Below are 19301 nucleotides of genomic sequence, written 5' to 3' on the forward strand. Positions count from 1 at the left end.
TTACCAGAGACAATGTGGTTTGTTGGTAACGCTTTTGCCCACAAAACTAATAAGCTTCGTTCACTTGTTTGTGTCCGATTTTCCATTTTTTATTTTTCTATATTACCCTTTTAAGTAACTATACTTTATTCTATTCTACTAGAGACCTTTCCTTTTTTAATGAGTTGTAATGTAAATAGCTCATAATGGAGCTCGAGAAGAAAGTATAGATTAATTTCTCAAGGGCAATGATCTAGGGTTACTACCACTGAATAAATTTGAACTTAAAAGTATAGATTAATTTCTCGAGGGCAATCATCTAGGGTTTTGCACTCGGCTACTAATCCAAATAATTTGGTAAAAAAGATGCATACCAAATTTATAAATTACATATTTGGTCTATGTGGTTTACTCAAATTCATACATTTGGTCCTACTATTGGATTTTTGACATGGGTGTCCTTGTGATTTGCATTTGTTGCATCGATGGTCCTTGAGGCTAATTTTATCTACTTATAGTCATTAAACCCATTTGAAAAGACCAAATTCCCCTTTTTGTTATTATTTTGGCATTTATTATAAGCTAGTGACCATTTATGTATTTATGTAATTACTGAAACAACTTCCCTAACGTTCATTTTATCATCTCCATTTTCCATAACACCATCGTCACTACTTCTTGGTGTCAGAATCATAATATCAAGGATGAAATCAACATCCTAAATAAGTTATAACTTTAATTAATAATCAAAAGGTTTGTGTCGGAAAACAAACGTCTATGTAAAAATTAAAATCGAAATGTTAGAATCAAAATCTAGTCATATTGCTTGTAAGAGACGATGGAGTTGAAGTTCCTGAAAAAGGGTTCAGATAATCTTTACTACTTTGGAAATATCATATCTAATTTAATTGATCGATGATTCATCGTTAAAGTTTGGTGAATGACTTTTTTATGGGAGATATCATAGACGAAAACCATATGGATGGGTAGGATTTTGCAGATAATATGGACAAAATTCTTGGTATATTTTTAGTATTCAAGGAAAGAAATTTTTTCTCATTGGAACTGTTAAGGGTCCACTAATAATGGAACGATGATTAATTTATTCGAATATATAGTCTACAACATTGCTTATAGTGTGAAGATTTCGAGTGTGTTTTTTGTAATGTTTGTGACCAGGATATGTGTTACGTTTCCATTGTTTTTGTTTTGTCCATGTTTTCTTTTTACTAGAAACAATGTGGCTTGTTGGTAATGCTTTTGAACACAAAACTAATAAACTTCCTTGCATTGGTTGTGTCCGGTTTTCTATTTTTCATTTTTCCTTGGATTGCTTGTGTGCTTTGTTGGTAGTTAATGACGTGAAACTTGGAAAATGTAGATTACTTATTGTGGCTAACAGTATAGTAGTTGGGGGGAGGGGTGTTTGGGATATCTTTTTAAACTAAAATGTCGTTTTTAGAAAATGATCTTTTGATTTATGTCTTTTTTCAAATGAAAGTTTTAAAATGTGTTTGTATAAACTTTTGAGGGTGCAAAAGGAAAAAAGCCAAAAGTTGGTAAAAGTCACATACTCATGCTTTCTTAACCACCTCATTTTTTTTTTCTTCTCACAAAGTCAATTTAAAAAATCTTTTGAAGTTACCAAACAACTTTTTAAACTTTTAACTTTTTAAAAAGCCAAAAGTCCAAAAAATCATTTCAAAAGGAAAGCCAAACACCCTCTAGGTATGATGTTAGAATGAATTTCATTTCAAATGAAAATATGATGCAAGTTAAGAGATTGTATTATGGTTTGGTATTATGTATAGTCTTTGTTGCGAGAAAATAACTAGTGATGGAATAGTTAGAGTTTGGGGATGGTTATGGTTGTGGTATTCTAAAAAGCTTTTTATGGCTTTGACATGACACGCCATGATTCAAAGGCGTGTATTTAATGTCATTCTTTAGCAAAATTTCTTCTTAAGTCATACATAAAAATAAATAATAGTAGAAAAAATATATAAAATTACTAATTATACAAACTTTTTGTCTTAAATCATGCCTTAAAAACGACGTGACTCGTTATGGCTCGTAAAAGCTTAAGACTTGACATTGTTACCAATTCACACCTAACGTTATTTAGAACTTTGAGGACCGGTGGTGATTATAGTTGTAATTAGTATAGTGATTAGTTCTAATTATTAGATAATAAGCAAATACAAAAATGATAAATACAATGGCAAATTTGTCATATTATAAAAAGTAAGCGTTGCTGTTAGTTTAAACGCCTTAGGGACCACCCATATAACAAATGCAAACCACATGGGCCAGCGATGTCAGAATACCTATAGTAGAAGCAAATGTATGAATTTGGGAAAACCACAAGGACCAAAAGTGATTTACTCAAAAACTAAAATATAAGAGCGTTGTTTTTTATTTTTTTTTGGGAAATCTATAGACGTTATAAAAAGAAAACGAATACACTCTAAACATTCTACTTTAAAAAAATTTGTGGAATGTGCTTGAGATGAAACACTTCACTAAAAATTATACCATTTTACAAATAATGTCATGGGTAGGATATAAGCCTAATAAGGCATTCTTAGAGATTATATGGTTGTTTTTCCGCTTATTGTTTTGGCAGACAGAAATATGAGAGGACTAGTTGATTTCTAGTATATGCCAAATACATTAATACCCTCACCTTCTCGGAAAAAAATGCATTTGCACATATTATTATGTAACACGAAGTCGAATTTTAAATGTAGTGAAAGGAAAACATGATATAGAAACACATCATACAAGATAAACAACAATCGAAAACACAAGCACACATCTATACAACTCAAAACACGAATGACTCGAGTTCTATCTTCACAAAAATAAAACTATCTCCAAACAACACCCATCATTCGCGTGTCGATCCACCATTCCTCTTGAACAAAGCCAATGCGTCACTATAAACTGCCACCACATTCGAGAAAACCGCAAGCACGATCATGAATACACACAAAATCTTGTCCCTCTTGCTCGCAATTCCATATCGATCCCTAAAATTCCAAACAAAATTCAATCAAAATCCCACCTTTCAATCATAACAACAATACACACATCGGATTTGCATTAGTTTTATTCAATGAAAACCTATTATCATAAACTTCTCTAACTATGTTTTTTTTTTCCAAATATTTAAAAGATGATACAATTATTATGTTTATAGAAAAAAAACGATTACACATTTAATATTTTGATATTAGATATTAAAATGAAATAAATTTAAATTAGTCAAAAAGATAATAAAATTCAACTTTACCCGAGAGTGATTGCAGAGGGAAAAATAAACCCAATGCAAACAGCCGCCGTTGCTCCGGTGAATTGAAAAGCATCCCAAATGCTCGGAATAAAATTCGCCCCCAAAAAGATGACACCAATTAGGGCAACCGTGATTGACACAAACCTTAAATTATCAGAAACTAGTGGGCCCTTACGTGGGAATAGCAATCCATCTAAATTCAATCTCAATGGAAAAAACACGATTGGGAAAACAAGCATCAAATGGAGCGCATAACTAACGCGAACAGCATCATTAAGCAACGAACTATACGGGATTCCAAGATTTGTGTCGAAGTTTGCAAGAACATCATCGAGGGTTTCATCACCAAATAATAAGAACCCGAAGAGACTCGTCATCACGTACACAGATGAACATAGGATTAGTGATGTTCGAACAACTGCTTTTATTTGAGTATTGTCTTCAAGTTCGTTATCGATGGAGTGAACATTGTAATGGCAGATGTAAGCAGTGACAAGAACAGGGACAACTGTGAATAGATTGAAGGCGGATGTGAAATCAACTATATCGGGGAACAATTTGGGCATCGAGATGCTTCCGGTTATCAATTTGAAGAATGTAATTCCTGCTGTGATCACAAGGAATACAACTGCTAGTGCTACAGATAATGCGGAGGTGTAGCTCAATGAATCTGCACACCAAGTGTTCGATAAAATGTCAGGGTTTTTTTATTTGTTGCAAACCAACTGTTTGATAAAATTGTTTGAATAAAAAGACTAACCGATGCGCTTTAGACTTGCCAATGGTGCAAAAACTCCAAGGGTGGTGACAGTAAGTACAAAGAAACGACCATTCCACCATTGAACTCCAAACCATCCTTCTAGAACTCCGGAATGATGGATTCCATCGGAAGTTGTTCCCGAAAGCACATCACCTAAAGGACATAATCCAAATCGGAATCAAAATCAAAATCAAGGTTTATATATATCGTAAATCTTGTGAGTATTCATACCGATGATAATCATGTAGACAACAAGAACACCGATGTTATTAACCATGACACAAACTTGCAACAGCATTCGACCAATACTTCCAAAGGCGTCTTCCATAACACCTCCATAAGAAACCGATTTTCCAGCCCTAGTGAATCGAACCAACAGATCGATGGAAGCATCGGTCAAGAATGCCATGAAGATTATCAAAGCAATTCCAGGAATAAGTCCTAAAACCTTCATAGTTGCAGGTAAAGCCATGATTCCAGCACCCACGATTGTGGTTGATAGATTGAACACCGCACCAGGAAAAGAAGCGCCATTGAATTCATCAAAACCTTGTTCTTCACCTTTCTGGGTCGGCAACAATGGTGATTTCTCATCGACCAATGATTGTTTGTTGTTCTTTCTCGATCTCTTTTCTTTCAGAGGTTTTCCATTCACAATCGTCATCTTCCGATGTGTATTTGAGAAACCCCAAGTTTTTGCAGTCGAATCCCTGAAATTGAATTCATTGAATTCAAATTACAAGCTTCAGAATCGATTAATTACTAGAAAGCAAAGAAACCTACGCGTTATGAACTCATTTAATCAAAACAAATTACTTGAATTACAAAACCCCCAATTCATTCCTGGAAATGAATCCAAATTACAAGCTTCAGAATCGATTAATTACTCGAAACCAAAGAACCCTACATGATACAATTATTTGGATTACAAAACCCCCAATCCAAAAATCAGAATTAGAAGTCAAAACCGTACCTTAAAATCGATTAACAACAACCAAACAATTTGGATAGATGCAGATACGCAGGGATACGGGTCTGAATTTCTCAACCCCAGAAAATTAGCTTGGTCAATATCGGATTACGGCAGTCGTTGAAAGAAAAATTGATGGCTGGGGATTTATTTCCATCAAATTATCGAGTGTGTTTATATAGAGACGAAGGAGTTACAGTAGTATACGCAAGGTTACACAAAAACAGTAGAATTATAAGTGCGATTTGGGGATATACGAACTGACAGGGGGGTTATGAAGGGTATAAAGTGAAATTGAGTTGGAATTACTGTGAGAATTATGAATTTGGTTGACGTAATCGGGAGAACGCCGTCCACGGATGTCGCTATCGAGGGTTTTTGTCGTGAACGCTGACGATGATGAAGATCCCCAAAACCCCATTATCATGTGATCTTGATTCTTTAGGAGGGACAAAGATGAAATGTTTTTCACAGTGGGTCAAAACTGAAAACCATCGATCTTCTCCTGGTTTTTCGAAAAAAAATATACTTGTTCTTTCAAACGTGACGAACTATCAGGACATTTTCTTTTATCAAACTTGGTAATTTCGATAAAACTAACTATGTTAGATATAAAAGCAAATAGAAGGTAATAATGTTTTTTTCTTTCCTTTTTTTGAAAAGGCAAACAAATTAAATGGAAGTTTACTCATAATATTTTAAAAAAGTATTCTGGGTTCGAACTCATTTACATGATAAAAATTGGTAATTGGTACGTGATAGCTGCTAGCTGATGGTTTTATAAATAAGGAAATTGTGTAACTTAACCGTTTTTTGGTGTATTTTTGAAAAAAAGTAACTTATTTAAATTGTATTTTGCAAAATAACATTTTTATTTGGAATTGTACGTTCCAGAAACAATTTCAGACTTCATATTTGCTAGGTCGATCCATCAAGTATCCTCTAAAATGCCCATTTCGGATAACACTACGTATTTCAGACTTAGATTTTCAAATTCATTTTCCGAATTATATTCCAATAAATTCCGGATCTCTATTTACAAATGCATTTCGACTTTCCGATTCCGATCTCCGATACGCTCTCCGACATCGTACGCGCTCCGAATTTCTGATTCCAATCTTCGACATGCATTTCGAACTCCGACTTAAGATATGGAACAAGATCACGATGACGTTGTTGTTTTACGGGTAAGTCATTTCCAGAGTAGCAATACATTTTGACAGTGCAGTAGAACTAACCCAACACTAGTTTAGTTGTTTATATTATGTTATTATACATCGGGAATTAGTATTTCAAAATTAAAAAAAAAAAATTGTCTTTCGGAATTCGAGGAACTGGTCCGGAACACGAAGAACGTGTCCAGAATGTCAAGGACATGATCCGAAATGGTCGTCACTGTTCGTTTTGGAGTTGGGGTTAATAACAAGTTTTCTATTTGCAACACGACAAGGTTTTTGATGAATCCATTACACTGTCTCGTAAACCCAAACTCTGTGTGGATATTATTAGGGCAATCAAAGACAGACCAGCATACGAGACTATGTTCTGGAATTTATGTTTTGGGAGGTGGTTAGACAATCCTAAGGTAGATGGGGATCCTCTACTTCTACATTACGTGTTTTTGCTACGAAGTTATCACGAACCCCCGAAACGAAGTAGAAGAAATGGTTTTTGAGATAGGGGTTACGAGTTGTCTTACGGGAAGAAACTTTTTTTGTCTTGTCACCGACTTCCACTTTAGTGACTATTTTCCTGCCTCTGGTTCTAGCGATGCCTTCCGTTCCCGTGTGTTTCCTATGATCGCAAGGAATGTCTTCGTGAAATTAGACGATGTGATGAATGTGTTTAAACATTCGCTTAATGACTTATCGGACAAGGATGTGGTCTGTGTATGTCTTCTATATCTGTTAGAAAAGGGTTTCAATGGGTAGTCACCTAAACAACATGTATCATGTCGTTAGTTTATAATTACGGCTGATAATTATCATTACTAATATTTTTTTTACAAATTTAAGATGGTAATTTTTTATGTCGTAGATATCCATGGGGGAGGATAATTTAGGATCAATTGTATTCACAACTATTTATTGTATTCAACAAGGTTGAGAAGCTTGTACATCCAGTCAAACTAATAGCTAAACAACCTCAAAAAAATGACGTACACCCTAAAATATTTTGTACACGCTTTTAAGGCAGAGTACATGATTAACAATTTATTATTTTTTTGTTTGATAATATTCTAATACATGATTCTTTCAGATATGGACGTGAGCAGTTTTTTTGGTACCCGACAACCGAATGTGATCCCTCAGGTTGTTGCATCGTTAATACTGAGGCCTTTACATGCGGTTCGATTGAGTATAATCTCCAACCTTTTGTGTAGCTTTACGTCCCAATCAATATCCTAAGTGATCACTGGTTTTTGGGTGTTTTGGATATGAAGACATTCAAAATGACTATATTCAATAGTCAATGGAAAAGAGGCTATTGTTCAGAAGATCATGATTGGTTTATAGCTATGCGAACCCGCATCCACAAGCTGCTAGTGGGTATCAACTACTGGGGTAGCAAACCAACTGATGCAATCCCATTTGATAGTTTCAACTTGACTCTTGAAAAGGCCCTAAACATACTACCATTGATTGACAATCGAAGGGATTGTGGGTGTTTTTTTGTTGGTTCCTGGAGATGTTGGTCATCGGGAAATCGTATTTTATAGAGGGTAAATGTAGCACCTGGTTTCTGGTATGTGAATTTTATTTGAGTATTTCCCTATTTTAGCCTTGGACTCGGCGAGTCATAGGTCCGACTCGCCGAGTAGGGACGAGACTCAGGACACGTTTAAGTTGGCGACTCGGCGAGTCCATATCCCGGACTCGGCGAGTCACCGCTGCTGGATGAAACCCTAAATTTCAAGGGTTTGCACCCTATTTAAACCCTCATTCCGCCCCAAACTCGTCCCCATTCACCCCCAGAACTCCCAACCTCGTTTATACCCTTATTTCCTTGAGAGATTGAAGTGTTTTGGAGTGTTCTTGAAGATTTTGAGGCGAAAGAAGAGTAGATCAAGAAGAGGAGAAGGAGACCAGGCATCTTTGTGTCATCTCAACGTTTTCCTTGAGGTATAGCTCGTTTCCCCTCTGTTTTCAAGCTTGTAATCTCTTTTAGCTTCATAGGAGTCCTTCTTGGGCTCTTCCCCAAGCTTGTTTGTGCTTTGTGGGTTGTAATAAGTTGTTAGCCTTTAGATCTAGGCATGATTTAGTCCCTGGAGCTTGGATCTAATGCCTTTATGGGGTCATATTGCATGAAATCCCTAGATCTACCTCTTTTGGTGCACTTTGAGCCTTAAAATCCATATTGGTGAATATCTACACGTAAAGTTGGAAACTTTACGTGTGATTTGCGCCCTAGAAGCCCAGATCTGTAAATGGCATGGACTGGAATCGAGCAAATCGGTGTATTTGATGGATGCATGGCTGCGACTCGGCGAGTCGTATATGTGACTCGACGAGTCTGGTCGCGAGTCACTGAATTGGTCCCTTTATGATGTATCGAGTTGAGCCGTGAGTCACAGGGGGTGACTCGGTGAGTTGGAAGCTGAACTCACTCATGATAGGACTCGGCGAGTCAATGCCCTGACTCGGCGAGTCCAAGGCAATCTTCATAGATCAAGAACAGACTCGGCGAGTTGTTCATACAACTCGGCGAGTCTTAGCATAAGTGTTCTTCGGATGAAGACGAACTCGATGAGTTGTTCATACAACTCGGCGAGTAGGACGAAGAGGTTGAACGTCAGTCTAGAAGATGAACTCGTCGAGTCATAGCCTAACTCGACGAGTAGAAACAGGGACTCAGGACAATCGTCTGATAGGGACTCGACGAGTTGGAGAGCCAAATCGGCGAGTCGGGTCAACTGAAAGATTGACTCTGACTTTGACTTAGAGCTAGACCAGGGGTAAAATGGTCATTTTACCAAAGGACAGTTAACAGTGTTTGATTGAGTATGTTGTGGGAATTGCAGTCGGAGGATTTCCGGAGCAGCAACAGTCAGTTAGTTCCCGATCAGTTCAGCAGCTACTTTGAGGTGAGTTACCTTCCAGTAGTGGGGGGTCTAAGGCCACAATGCCGGCCCACCAGTAGGAGACGTATGATAGATGATTGTCTTTGTGATATCATCTAGGTTTGCTATTACCTGATATGTTATATGCTATCATGATACGTTATATGCGATAGTAGTAGAGTCCGGTTGTTAGGACCGCAGGGCAGTCAGACACCCTAGAAATGTCTGACAGTATGTGATGATATGTTTGTATGTTGACCTGTTATGTTATGCGATAGGGGTAGCGGGAGGGGACCAGTCCCCGAGGATCGGTCGTTAGGACCGATGGGTAGTCAGCACCCTAGAATGGCTTGACATGGGTAGTCAGCACCCCAGAATGGCTTGACACGGGTAGGACGGCACCCCAGAATGGCCGTATGGGTAGGTCGGCACCCTAGAATGGCCGTACCGGGTAGTCAGGCACCCCAGAATGGCCTGGCAGTACGTATGTTATGTGTTTGTATGGTATGTGGTACGTTGGGGGAACTCACTAAGCTTTGTGCTTACGTTTACAGTTTTGTTTTCAGGTACCTCTTCACCGAAGGGGAAGGAGCCGGCGCGGTAGCGGCACATCATGCACACACTCTGGTTTCCGCATTTACGAGATTCACTGGGATTGTACTCTGATATTTCGATGGGATGTATGGTTTGACTTTTTAAAACATGGTTTGCGATGTGTTATGGTGTGATCAAAAATGTTTTTATCTATTAATGTTTTCTAAAGTAATATTTTAAAATGAAATTTTCGGACATGAAAATTGGGTCGTTACAGTAAAAGCGGTCCATGTGTCATATGTGATATCATAAACGATTGGCTGAAATTTTTTGGGGTACGAGGATGAAGTCTATTTAAATATTGTACTATTATTTAAAACAAATTTAAGTTTATGTATTTATTTCTTTTTTGTAGTTTTTAAGATTCCATGAATCACACTTTGTAGAAACAAATATTATACAAAATCACTAAACACATATTATACATACAAAAAAATTAACTATTCCAGAACGATTGTCCGGAATCCTACTCCGATATTCGGGAGATCTCTCCGGAATGACATATTCCGGACAAAGTGGTTATTTTACAAAAGCAAAAAAATTAGGTTATTTTCTTCAAAAAAAATTCATTTATATGGGTTACTTAATTTCACTTAAAAATAATTATTAATAGGCCGTTGGTAGTTGGTATGTGACATCTCCATTTTTACAGCCAGAAAATACCGATTTCGTTTATGCTTTTATAATAAAATCAGAGTAATCTTTCAATTAAAAGTGTTACGGAATTTGTTCCCAAAAAACAAAATATGATAATAATTTATCAAATCATTTCTTAAAGAAATGTATTTTTCATTTCATTACAAAACTCGAGATGTAAACATCGATACAGACCAAAAGCAGAAACAATACAATATAGGCCTTACAACATTTATTTACATCTACTGGCCTATAATCCAAAACCCATCGTCATCATCCAACTATGCTCTTGTTGCACTACCTGTAATACAGAAAGCTGAGTGGATCATGCTTGGGAGCCTAGTGAGCACATAAGGTTTTCTACCCACATTAAATTTATTAATTTCATCAACCAACAATGAATTTATTACCCGTTCCCGTTCTCCTCACTTTACGTTCCTAAACACATATCATAAGGGACCTAGCCTAAGGATCCTCATCAGGATGGACAATACTGCTAACTGGATTTCTAAGCCATATATGTCTGTAAGGCAACCATGAGGGGGATGGAGTACACCAGTGAACACATCGTTCACAAACACCTATAGGTTGCGAGCCTGTTAGATTTCCACTGGACTGTCTAGAAAGGTATGTGGTCGTCATTTATACTCCGCTAGATGACTGGAACATCGACAACTTCGAGGCCTCTCATCATTTTATTTCATCACACATCAACTATTTCATCCACCCATGTTTTACCCAACATATTTGTAGATAAAAATACATATACAGTTTAAATCATTCTAAACCTGTATAAAACATTCATTCAACATACATCTCGAATAAACAAACAATATATATACACATAGCACATATTTTATATAAAATACTTCATATATATGTGTAATATGAAAGTGAATATACACTCACCTGATAAGATGGTGATTGGACAACACTTCGTTCCTTAAAACAATCTTTTTCGATGAAACCGGGAGGTTTGCTCAAAAAGTGGGCTCTGCGCGGGTAGGGTTTCGTCTCGAAAAACTCTTTTTCTCTGAGACTTCGGGTTCTCCGAGGCTTTCTTCTGGTGCTAGGAAGGTACCCTAGGCATCATGGGGCTTAGTGTAGTTTAAAAGAGAGTATAAGGGTAAAGGTTGTAGAACTCATTACTCGGTACCTGTTCGGTCGACTATAGAGTAGCGAGTACTCAGGAGTACTCGGGGAGTACTCGAATTTGGTAATTCATGTGGAAATATTTATAGGAAATTATTTATGTCACAATCATAAGTAAAATTCATAAGTTGATTGAAATATATAACAAAATTAGATACATGTGAATACATAAAAACTAAAAAAACATAATGGTCTCAGTTCATGAATAATTACTGAAAATTTAAGTTATACATGTAGTAATAATCACATGTGTGTGCGTTAAATAATCATTAAGTATATTATACATATTAATCACCGAGTTGACCGTGTTTTACAACATTGCTCAGTTCAGTAAGGGGCTGATCGGGGAGCACTCGGGATTCTGTAACTCACCTCGGTAAGGGGCCGAGTAGCGAGTACTCGGAGGAGTAATCGGCTAACTCGGAGAGTTTTAGAACACTGATAAGGATGAAAGAAAGAAAATTTTGTAAAATATTTCGGGGCAAAATCACACCCCTTTTATAGGTGGTTGAAGCCTTAAATTACGCTGAGCGTAAATTCTGGTACGCTTAGCGTACCTTGGTATGTTCTGGTATGCTGGGCGTACTGTGAAATGTGGCACTGGTTTGATTTCCAAGCTTCAGATGTGTCAAGGCTACTGATACGCGTCGAAGCTAGTCCGAGTAGGCTAAGCGTACCCTCGTATGCTTGGTGTACGACTTTAGATTTGAAAATTTCAGACTTACAAAAATTCATAAGTTTCGCATATGGACTTCATTTTTGACGTTCTTTATATCCAAACTTAGGTAAGACTGTACTCTACAACTTTCGTTTAGACTCTGTTGGCTAATTTTGACTTTATTTCTAAAGTTATATTTTTAATAGGCCGAGTAATGAAAAGTCCGTTTAAAAATTCATAACTTCTTCATCCGACGTCCGTTTTTGTCTGTCATTTTACCATTGAACTACTATCAACAAGATTTTCGATTCTCGTTTAGGTTGTGTCGGCTAAAAATCGCTCGATCTATATGTCTAATTCCGGGCTGCATACTGCTATGCCAAATTTTAGAAAATTAATAACTTCCTCATACAAAGTCAGATTTGGACATTCTTTTTATTCACGCTCTCCTTTAACGTATCCTACAACTTTCATTTAGTTAGCTAAGGCTAAATATCACTTTATCATAAACTTACTTTTTACGTCACACAACGTCATGCCGGTTCTGTCGCGAAACTTCGACAAGTCATAAAATTTTCGTTATAACTCGGATTTCGGCGTTCTTTATATCTCCGAAATCCTTGTTACGACAACTACAACTTTCTTTATAGATATCTAGTTTATCTAACATTTTACTTTTGTCGCTTATTTTTATCCTTAATTTATTATATGATCATAATTAAATATAATGTGCATAAATTCACATAATTCATTCTTATTACTTCAAAATGCGTTACAATAGCTGACCTAGACTATTACATCATCTTTAATGCTTAGTCCAGAAACATGGGCGTTACATGGTAGTCAGTACTTGATAGTTGTTAGTTGGTAACTGATAAGCTGGTAGCTAGAAGCTGTATTTCTTTAAAGAGGTATAGTTAATAAAATAAAGATTCATTGGGTTGTTTGGGATATAGACACAGTGACAAAACCTAAGCAAAAAGGTGGTATTGGAATGAAGAGTTTATATCTTTAAACATTAATTTCCTTGCAAAATGGTAATGGAGATTAAGAGGGTGTTTGGTTGTTCATCTAAAAATGACTTTTTAACTTATTGACTTCTTGAAAAGTCAATAAGTTAAAAAAATATATTGGTATAGAAAAAGGTCTTTTAAAACAACTTTTTGTTTAGTCTTTGAAGATAAGATTTTAAGAAGTCACAAATTTTAACTTCTTGAAACAACTTATGAGTTATTAGGTTTACAAAGTAAATAAAAGTAAAAATTATGCCAAATAGTTTTTAACTTATTGACATATTTACTTATTGACTTATTTACTTTTGCGAATATAAACGTTAATCCAAACACTTTAAAAAAAACCATTTTCTTACCTTCATAAGTCAATAAGTTCTTTTTGGTAAAAGTCCTTTTTAACTTCAAAATGAAATACCAAACACACGCTAAAAGTTGAGACATTTTTCCTTTGGTCATCTTGTATTAAGGTTTTTCCTAATACTAATTGTATTGACAAAAAGCTTTTTGCTAATTATGGCAATTTAGGTACGTGGCTTTCTATTTCAATAAAGTGAGACTTGTCTCTTGATGATCTTTTTTTAGAAAGATGGGAGTTGAAAATCACAATCACTTTTGGAAAGATAGGTGGTGTAATGACCTTACACAAAAGGAATCATATAGAAGTTAACCAACTTAAGGTTGATAAAAACTGTAACATCTAAAAGTTTCAGGTATTCGCTTTTAACCCTTGAGTTAAGATTTGTTTACAAGATTGGTACCCAATGACATTTTTGTAATTTTGGCCATTTTTTACGTATGTTGGGCGTACTCTTAGTACACATGGCGTACGTAGCTGGGGTGCAAACCCCAATTTTTATGGTTTGGACCCTATTTAAGCACCTTTATGGCCTCATGCACCCTCTTATCTTCAGACCCATTCCTCATTTTGAAACCCTAAAGTGTATGCGCACATAGTGAAGCTTGAAGAGTCCTTTTGGTGTCATTTTGAAGCTTTTGGAGTAGAAGGAAGAACCTTGAGGTTATGGTATTTCACTCAAGGCTTTGGATCCAACATCTGCTTCCCTTGGTGTATCTTTTAGAGGTAAATAGCTTCAAATTTGATGTATATTTTTTTGGATTATGTGTATAAGCCCATAACTATAATTGGTATGTACTTGAATTGATAACAACATCATCCTTTTGGGTTTCCCTCAAACCTAGCAATTGGACAAAAAAATTATAAAATGAGAGAAATTAATTTATTATAAGATTAATAAATTAATATAAATGATTTATTAATGTGTTATGAAAATAATACATTAATTAGAAATCATAATATTTTGTTAATAGTTAGCCAGAAATTAATTGGAATTAATTTTGGGGTTAATTGTATTAATTGTAAAGTACAGGGACTAGTTTGTAATTATTAAATAGCTAGAAGGAATGTTCCAGAACCTCCTTGGAGGAGGTGGATGAAATTCATAGGGGAAATCCTAATTAATTCGTCCAAGGCCGTAGATAAGGCTTCTGGATTTGCTTAGGCCCTAAGCAGGGGAATCTTAAGGTTATCCCTTAAACATAAGCTTTGGGGCTAAGTTACCTTGACTATTTAAAGAGCCTCCTAGCTCATAATTTCGGCTATCCCTTCCCTTGGAGAAACCCTGGCCGAAAATTGCATCCCTCATCTCCTCTCTCTATACTTTCCGTCTTGCTAGCTCTTGGGTGTGATTCCATTTGAGGCATGACAATTGTGGTGCTAGGCTTCTAAGAAGATAAAGATCTAATGACTATCAATTGCTTACTTTAACAATTGAAAGGTATGTAATTCTAAAACCCTTTCTAGTTATTTTCAAAAATAGCTTCTTCCATTAGGGTTCTCGTTTTGCAATTTAAAGTTATATGTTCAATAATTAAAACATAAATCCAAAGTAGGTTGCATCTGAACTTAGGAATTCATTTTTCTAGTTTTGTTTTATCTAAAACCATAAGTGGTATCAGAGCCATTGGTTTCGATTTAAATTGAATTGCTATAATAGTTAAATCGCAAATTAGGGTTTATAGCTATTAAACCCTAAAGGCCAAAGTTTTTGTTTTTAGGGTTTTGGTTTGAGGGTTTTTCGAAAAACCCTAGCGTCCATAAACCCCAATTGAAATTAGGGTTAGCATTTTGAAAAACCCTAGCCTCCCTCCCTTGATTTCGAAAATGCCTTAAGGTTTAGGGTTCCTATTTTGGACATTGTTACTTAATTGGATTAATTGGTAAATAAGGAAATTATCCTATACCCTAATTTTTCGAAATCTAGAGGTTAAGGATTAGGATTAAATTAATTGTTTAATTTAAGTAGTTGATCGTCACAAGATTTAATAAATTAATTAAAAGTTAATTAATAGATAATTATTAAATCTAATTTTGGTTTAATTTAAATTTAAAATTAATAGTTTAATTTTCTACAATTTATATAAACCTTAAAGTTTTAAAAAGCTTAAAACACACCTTTTATATATATATATATATATATATATATATATATATATATATATATATATATATATATATATATATATTAAAAGTTAAATATTATATATGTATAAGAATTTGTCAGTTGAATCGCTAGTATGTCTCATTCACAAAGCTAGTCTATAAGGGCGATATAAGGAAACTTCCTATAAAATGGTAGTTGAATGAGTGTCCACTATCATCCACCGCTTCCGTGATTAGTGGAGGGTCGTTAGCAGAACGGATTTGATAGGACAAGTTAATCTCATTAACAGTATAATATAATTAATAAAGTACTAGACTAATAAAGAGTTATAGTGGGTATCTCATAATTATCATTGTTGATGGAGCGAGTGTGGTTTATCAACACATCAATAGAAAATGATAAAGAAAATGAGGTTACCAAGCACATTTGCATGGTTATTCATATCTTATTTGTGATCCTCGGTATCCCAGTCACAAGTAGAAGAACATAATCCGAGATTAAAACATGCTATTGGATAGTTTCAATGTATCTCAAAAGAATTAGGAATTTCACTTCATTTCGTATAATGGTGGAATTGGTGAATTGTCCTTCACCTACCTTCATGAAATTTACACTTGGATCTCAGCATCCTATTTCTAAGTTGTGAATCCTCATAGTTGGATCCTAACCTTAATATTATATATCTAGGTTATTATTTTGAGGTATCTTGAAATCTAACTAAAACTATCTTTCTTTTCAGATGTCAACTCCTGGAAACACTCCTGCTTCATCATCCTCCAACCACAATTTTTGTTTGCTCTCCATTTGCTCCAAAGTCATTATGGATGGCTTAAACTATAACAATTGGATGCGTAATATCGAAATGGTGCTTCGCTTTGAGGATAAAGAATATGTCCTTGAGAAGGAGCTCATTGAGATTGATGAAACCACAGCCATCCCCGAAGAATATGATGCCTACAAGAAACATTATGACGATGCAACCAAAGTGGCTTGCATCATGGTCGCAACCATGTCTCCAAAATTGCAAAGGTACTATGAGGACTATTGGCCTTTTAATATGAACAAGGACCTTATGAAAAAGTACCATAAGCGAGCTTGTCAAGAAACGTTTGAGGTATTTAAGTCACCCATGGCTTGCAAGATGAAGGATGGGGACTTTGTTGTTAGTCATGTGCAAAGAATGCAACACTACATAGAGCGTTTGGTCAAGATCAACGTGAATTTTGATGAGGAATTAGCCATTGACATGGTCTTGAACTTATTGCCCAATTGTTGTGGTCAGTTTATCCTAATTTACCATTTGAGCAACACCGAGCAGACATTAGCCCAATTGCACAACTTGTTGCAGACAACTGAGGCAGGGCTGAAGGGTAAAAGTATATCCTCCACTACGACTAGTGCTCTCGTCTTGGCTATTAGATAGGGAAAAGGGAAAAAGAGGAAAGGTCCTCCTAAGAAAAATTTGAAGGGCAAGGCCCAAGCTGGGTCATCCTGTTAGTGTCGAATATATTGTAATGCGTCGAAGTTATTGATGTATGTTTCGAATGTCATTTTATCTATTTACTTAGGCATATTATGTTTCGAAGTCTTAATGTTTTGCCCTTAGTATTTTTTATATACTTTCTGATTCTCCTATAAATAGGAGTTGTACTTAGGGATAGATAGAACTTTTCCAAGCTTTCTGTCTAAAAACTCTCAGTGTACTTGAAAGAATAATTGAGCTATAAACCAGATCTTATCTACTCTTCGTGTTCATATTACTTTGATTAGTCTGATTACATTCATACTCGATTAAATCACTCCTACAATTGGTATCAGAGCAGAAATCATTTTTCTGTAATCTGATTTTCATTTTGTGAAAGGATTTTGAATCACCGTTCGATTAAAAAACTCCTCATCCTTTTTGTTGTCTGAAAATCATCTTAGATTTATAGTTGTGATTCGATTATGCAACTGAGTTGTTTAATCAAGTGTACTTCTTGTTATTTCTGTTCAATTCATCTTTTAATTCTCAAATTCCTGAAGTTTTTCTAAGAATTCATCCTTACGACAATGACAAATTTCAACATGAACACGATGACATTGTATTCTCATCTCCTTGGATCTTCTACGAAGATTCCAATACTGATTCCTGAGTATTACGATCAGTGGGCTGATCAAATGGAGGATTACTTGAATGGAATAGATGAAGAGCTATGGAAATGCATTACTGATGATGTAATTCCACCTTCTTCTGTTGAAAGCATAAGCACTTCATCTTCAACTCCAAGTGTTATAGAACAAATTGAAAGGTTGAAGAAGTATGAGAGAGCTAGGTGGTGCTCTTCCTCCTATGGTGTATAATCATGTTTGCACTTGCACAACTTAAAAGGAGATCTGGAATACTTTGAAGGAAAAGTACCAGGGGAGTGAGAAAACCAAAATCAGTTATGTGAAACAATGCCTGATTGAATTAAGAGAATTCAAGCAAAAAGATGGAGAAACAATTGAAATGTATTACAATTGTCTGAACGAGCTAATATACATGTACACAAGGTATGGAATCAAAAGTACTAATATGGAATAAAACATTACGTTTGTAATGGGTCTTCAAAAAGAATGGAAGAATGTAAGCTTGATGATTAATACACATCATGGATTTAAGTAAAGTGAACGAGATGACAAAAGAGTCAAGAATCAGTTTGGGTGGTCCTTTAGCTCTAGTTTCGAAGGTCAATAGTATAGAAAATGAAAAGGAAGTTGCTAAGAACAAAAGTTCTGAGGAAGAACGTCTTATTGTCAACTCAGATGATGAAGATGTTACATTGTACTCCAACAACAAGGTAAATAAGTTTTACAAGAAGCCATTTAATGCAAAGATGAAGTTTGTAGAAATTAAGGGAAGCTATTCTGGGAAAGTTAGTGAGGAGAAGAGGTTTGAGAAGAAAGAGGTAAAAGCTAAGGATTCAAAACAAGAGATGAAGCTGAAGGGTGACTCGGGTATAGATTGCCATTATTGTCATGGAGCAAACCACATGGAAAATGACTGGATGCTGACAAAGAAAGAATAGAAGAAGAACAAAATGAAGGATGAGGCCTATTACACTAAGAAGTTGGAGGAAGTCAAGAAAAAGTCGAAAAATCTTTCACTTATGACTAGAGGAGAAGATGAAGATGAGGGAATGTATCATATATGGTCATCGGGGTCTAATGATGAAGAGATGAGAAATCCAACTCATGGGGCCATGTATGCAAGGTATGAGGATGATAAAGAAGAGAATGTAACATGCATGTGTTTCGTTTCAAAATCTGGAGATAATGCACCAATGACTACAAAGGTACATTCTCTACATCAATCTTTTGATATTCCTTCATCTGCATATACTTCTATATTAACTGAGTTCGATGCTTCTTTTACTTATGTGAATAATCTTGTTATTTCTGCTAGCAATGAAGCTAAGAAAGCTAGTACTTAATTGCTAGAAACTCAGAGAATCTTGGAATCAAAGAAGTCTAAGATAGATTGTTTAGAGCTGCAGATAACAAATATTATGATAGATAGGGATAATCTTAGCACATATAATAAGACTCTATTGAAACAGAGGAACATCTGTTGTAATACTGCTAAAAGACTCTATGGAAAATTAACTGAATTACATCATTCGTGTGACATTAGTAGAGAACAACATAGGAAGCTTCTACCTTTCTTAGCTTTTGAAAGAGAAAAAGTAGATGAAACTTCT

General features: G+C 35.5%; 2 protein-coding genes across 4 annotated transcripts; one reads left to right on the forward strand and one right to left on the reverse strand.

Annotated features, from left to right (window-relative positions):
• Positions 1-2672: 2672 nt before the first annotated feature.
• LOC145044041 (amino acid transporter AVT6A-like) lies at positions 2673-5249 on the reverse strand. 3 transcript variants are annotated; one of them, XM_078992847.1, is made up of 6 exons: positions 5008-5249; positions 4851-4937; positions 4266-4744; positions 4035-4187; positions 3275-3944; positions 2673-3011 (listed from the first exon to the last, which is right to left on the reverse strand). In XM_078992847.1, exons 3-6 carry the CDS (start codon positions 4696-4698, stop codon positions 2870-2872), a joined length of 1398 nt encoding a protein of 465 aa, XP_078848973.1. In that variant the 5' UTR covers positions 4699-4744; positions 4851-4937; positions 5008-5249; the 3' UTR covers positions 2673-2869. The 3 variants fall into 3 exon arrangements, with proteins under 3 accessions (XP_078848973.1, XP_078848972.1, XP_078848971.1); XM_078992846.1 differs by having other exon boundaries at positions 4818-4937; XM_078992845.1 differs by lacking the exon at positions 4851-4937 and having other exon boundaries at positions 5008-5247.
• An 11192-nt stretch (positions 5250-16441) lies between these two features.
• LOC145040896 (uncharacterized) lies at positions 16442-17002 on the forward strand. The gene has a single exon (XM_078988780.1). It carries the CDS (start codon positions 16442-16444, stop codon positions 17000-17002), a length of 561 nt encoding a protein of 186 aa, XP_078844906.1.
• Positions 17003-19301: the final 2299 nt, after the last annotated feature.

This window comes from Lactuca saligna, chromosome 4, assembly GCF_052625555.1.
Source record: "Lactuca saligna cultivar CGN05327 chromosome 4, ASM5262555v1, whole genome shotgun sequence".
Lineage (NCBI taxonomy): Eukaryota > Viridiplantae > Streptophyta > Magnoliopsida > Asterales > Asteraceae > Lactuca > Lactuca saligna.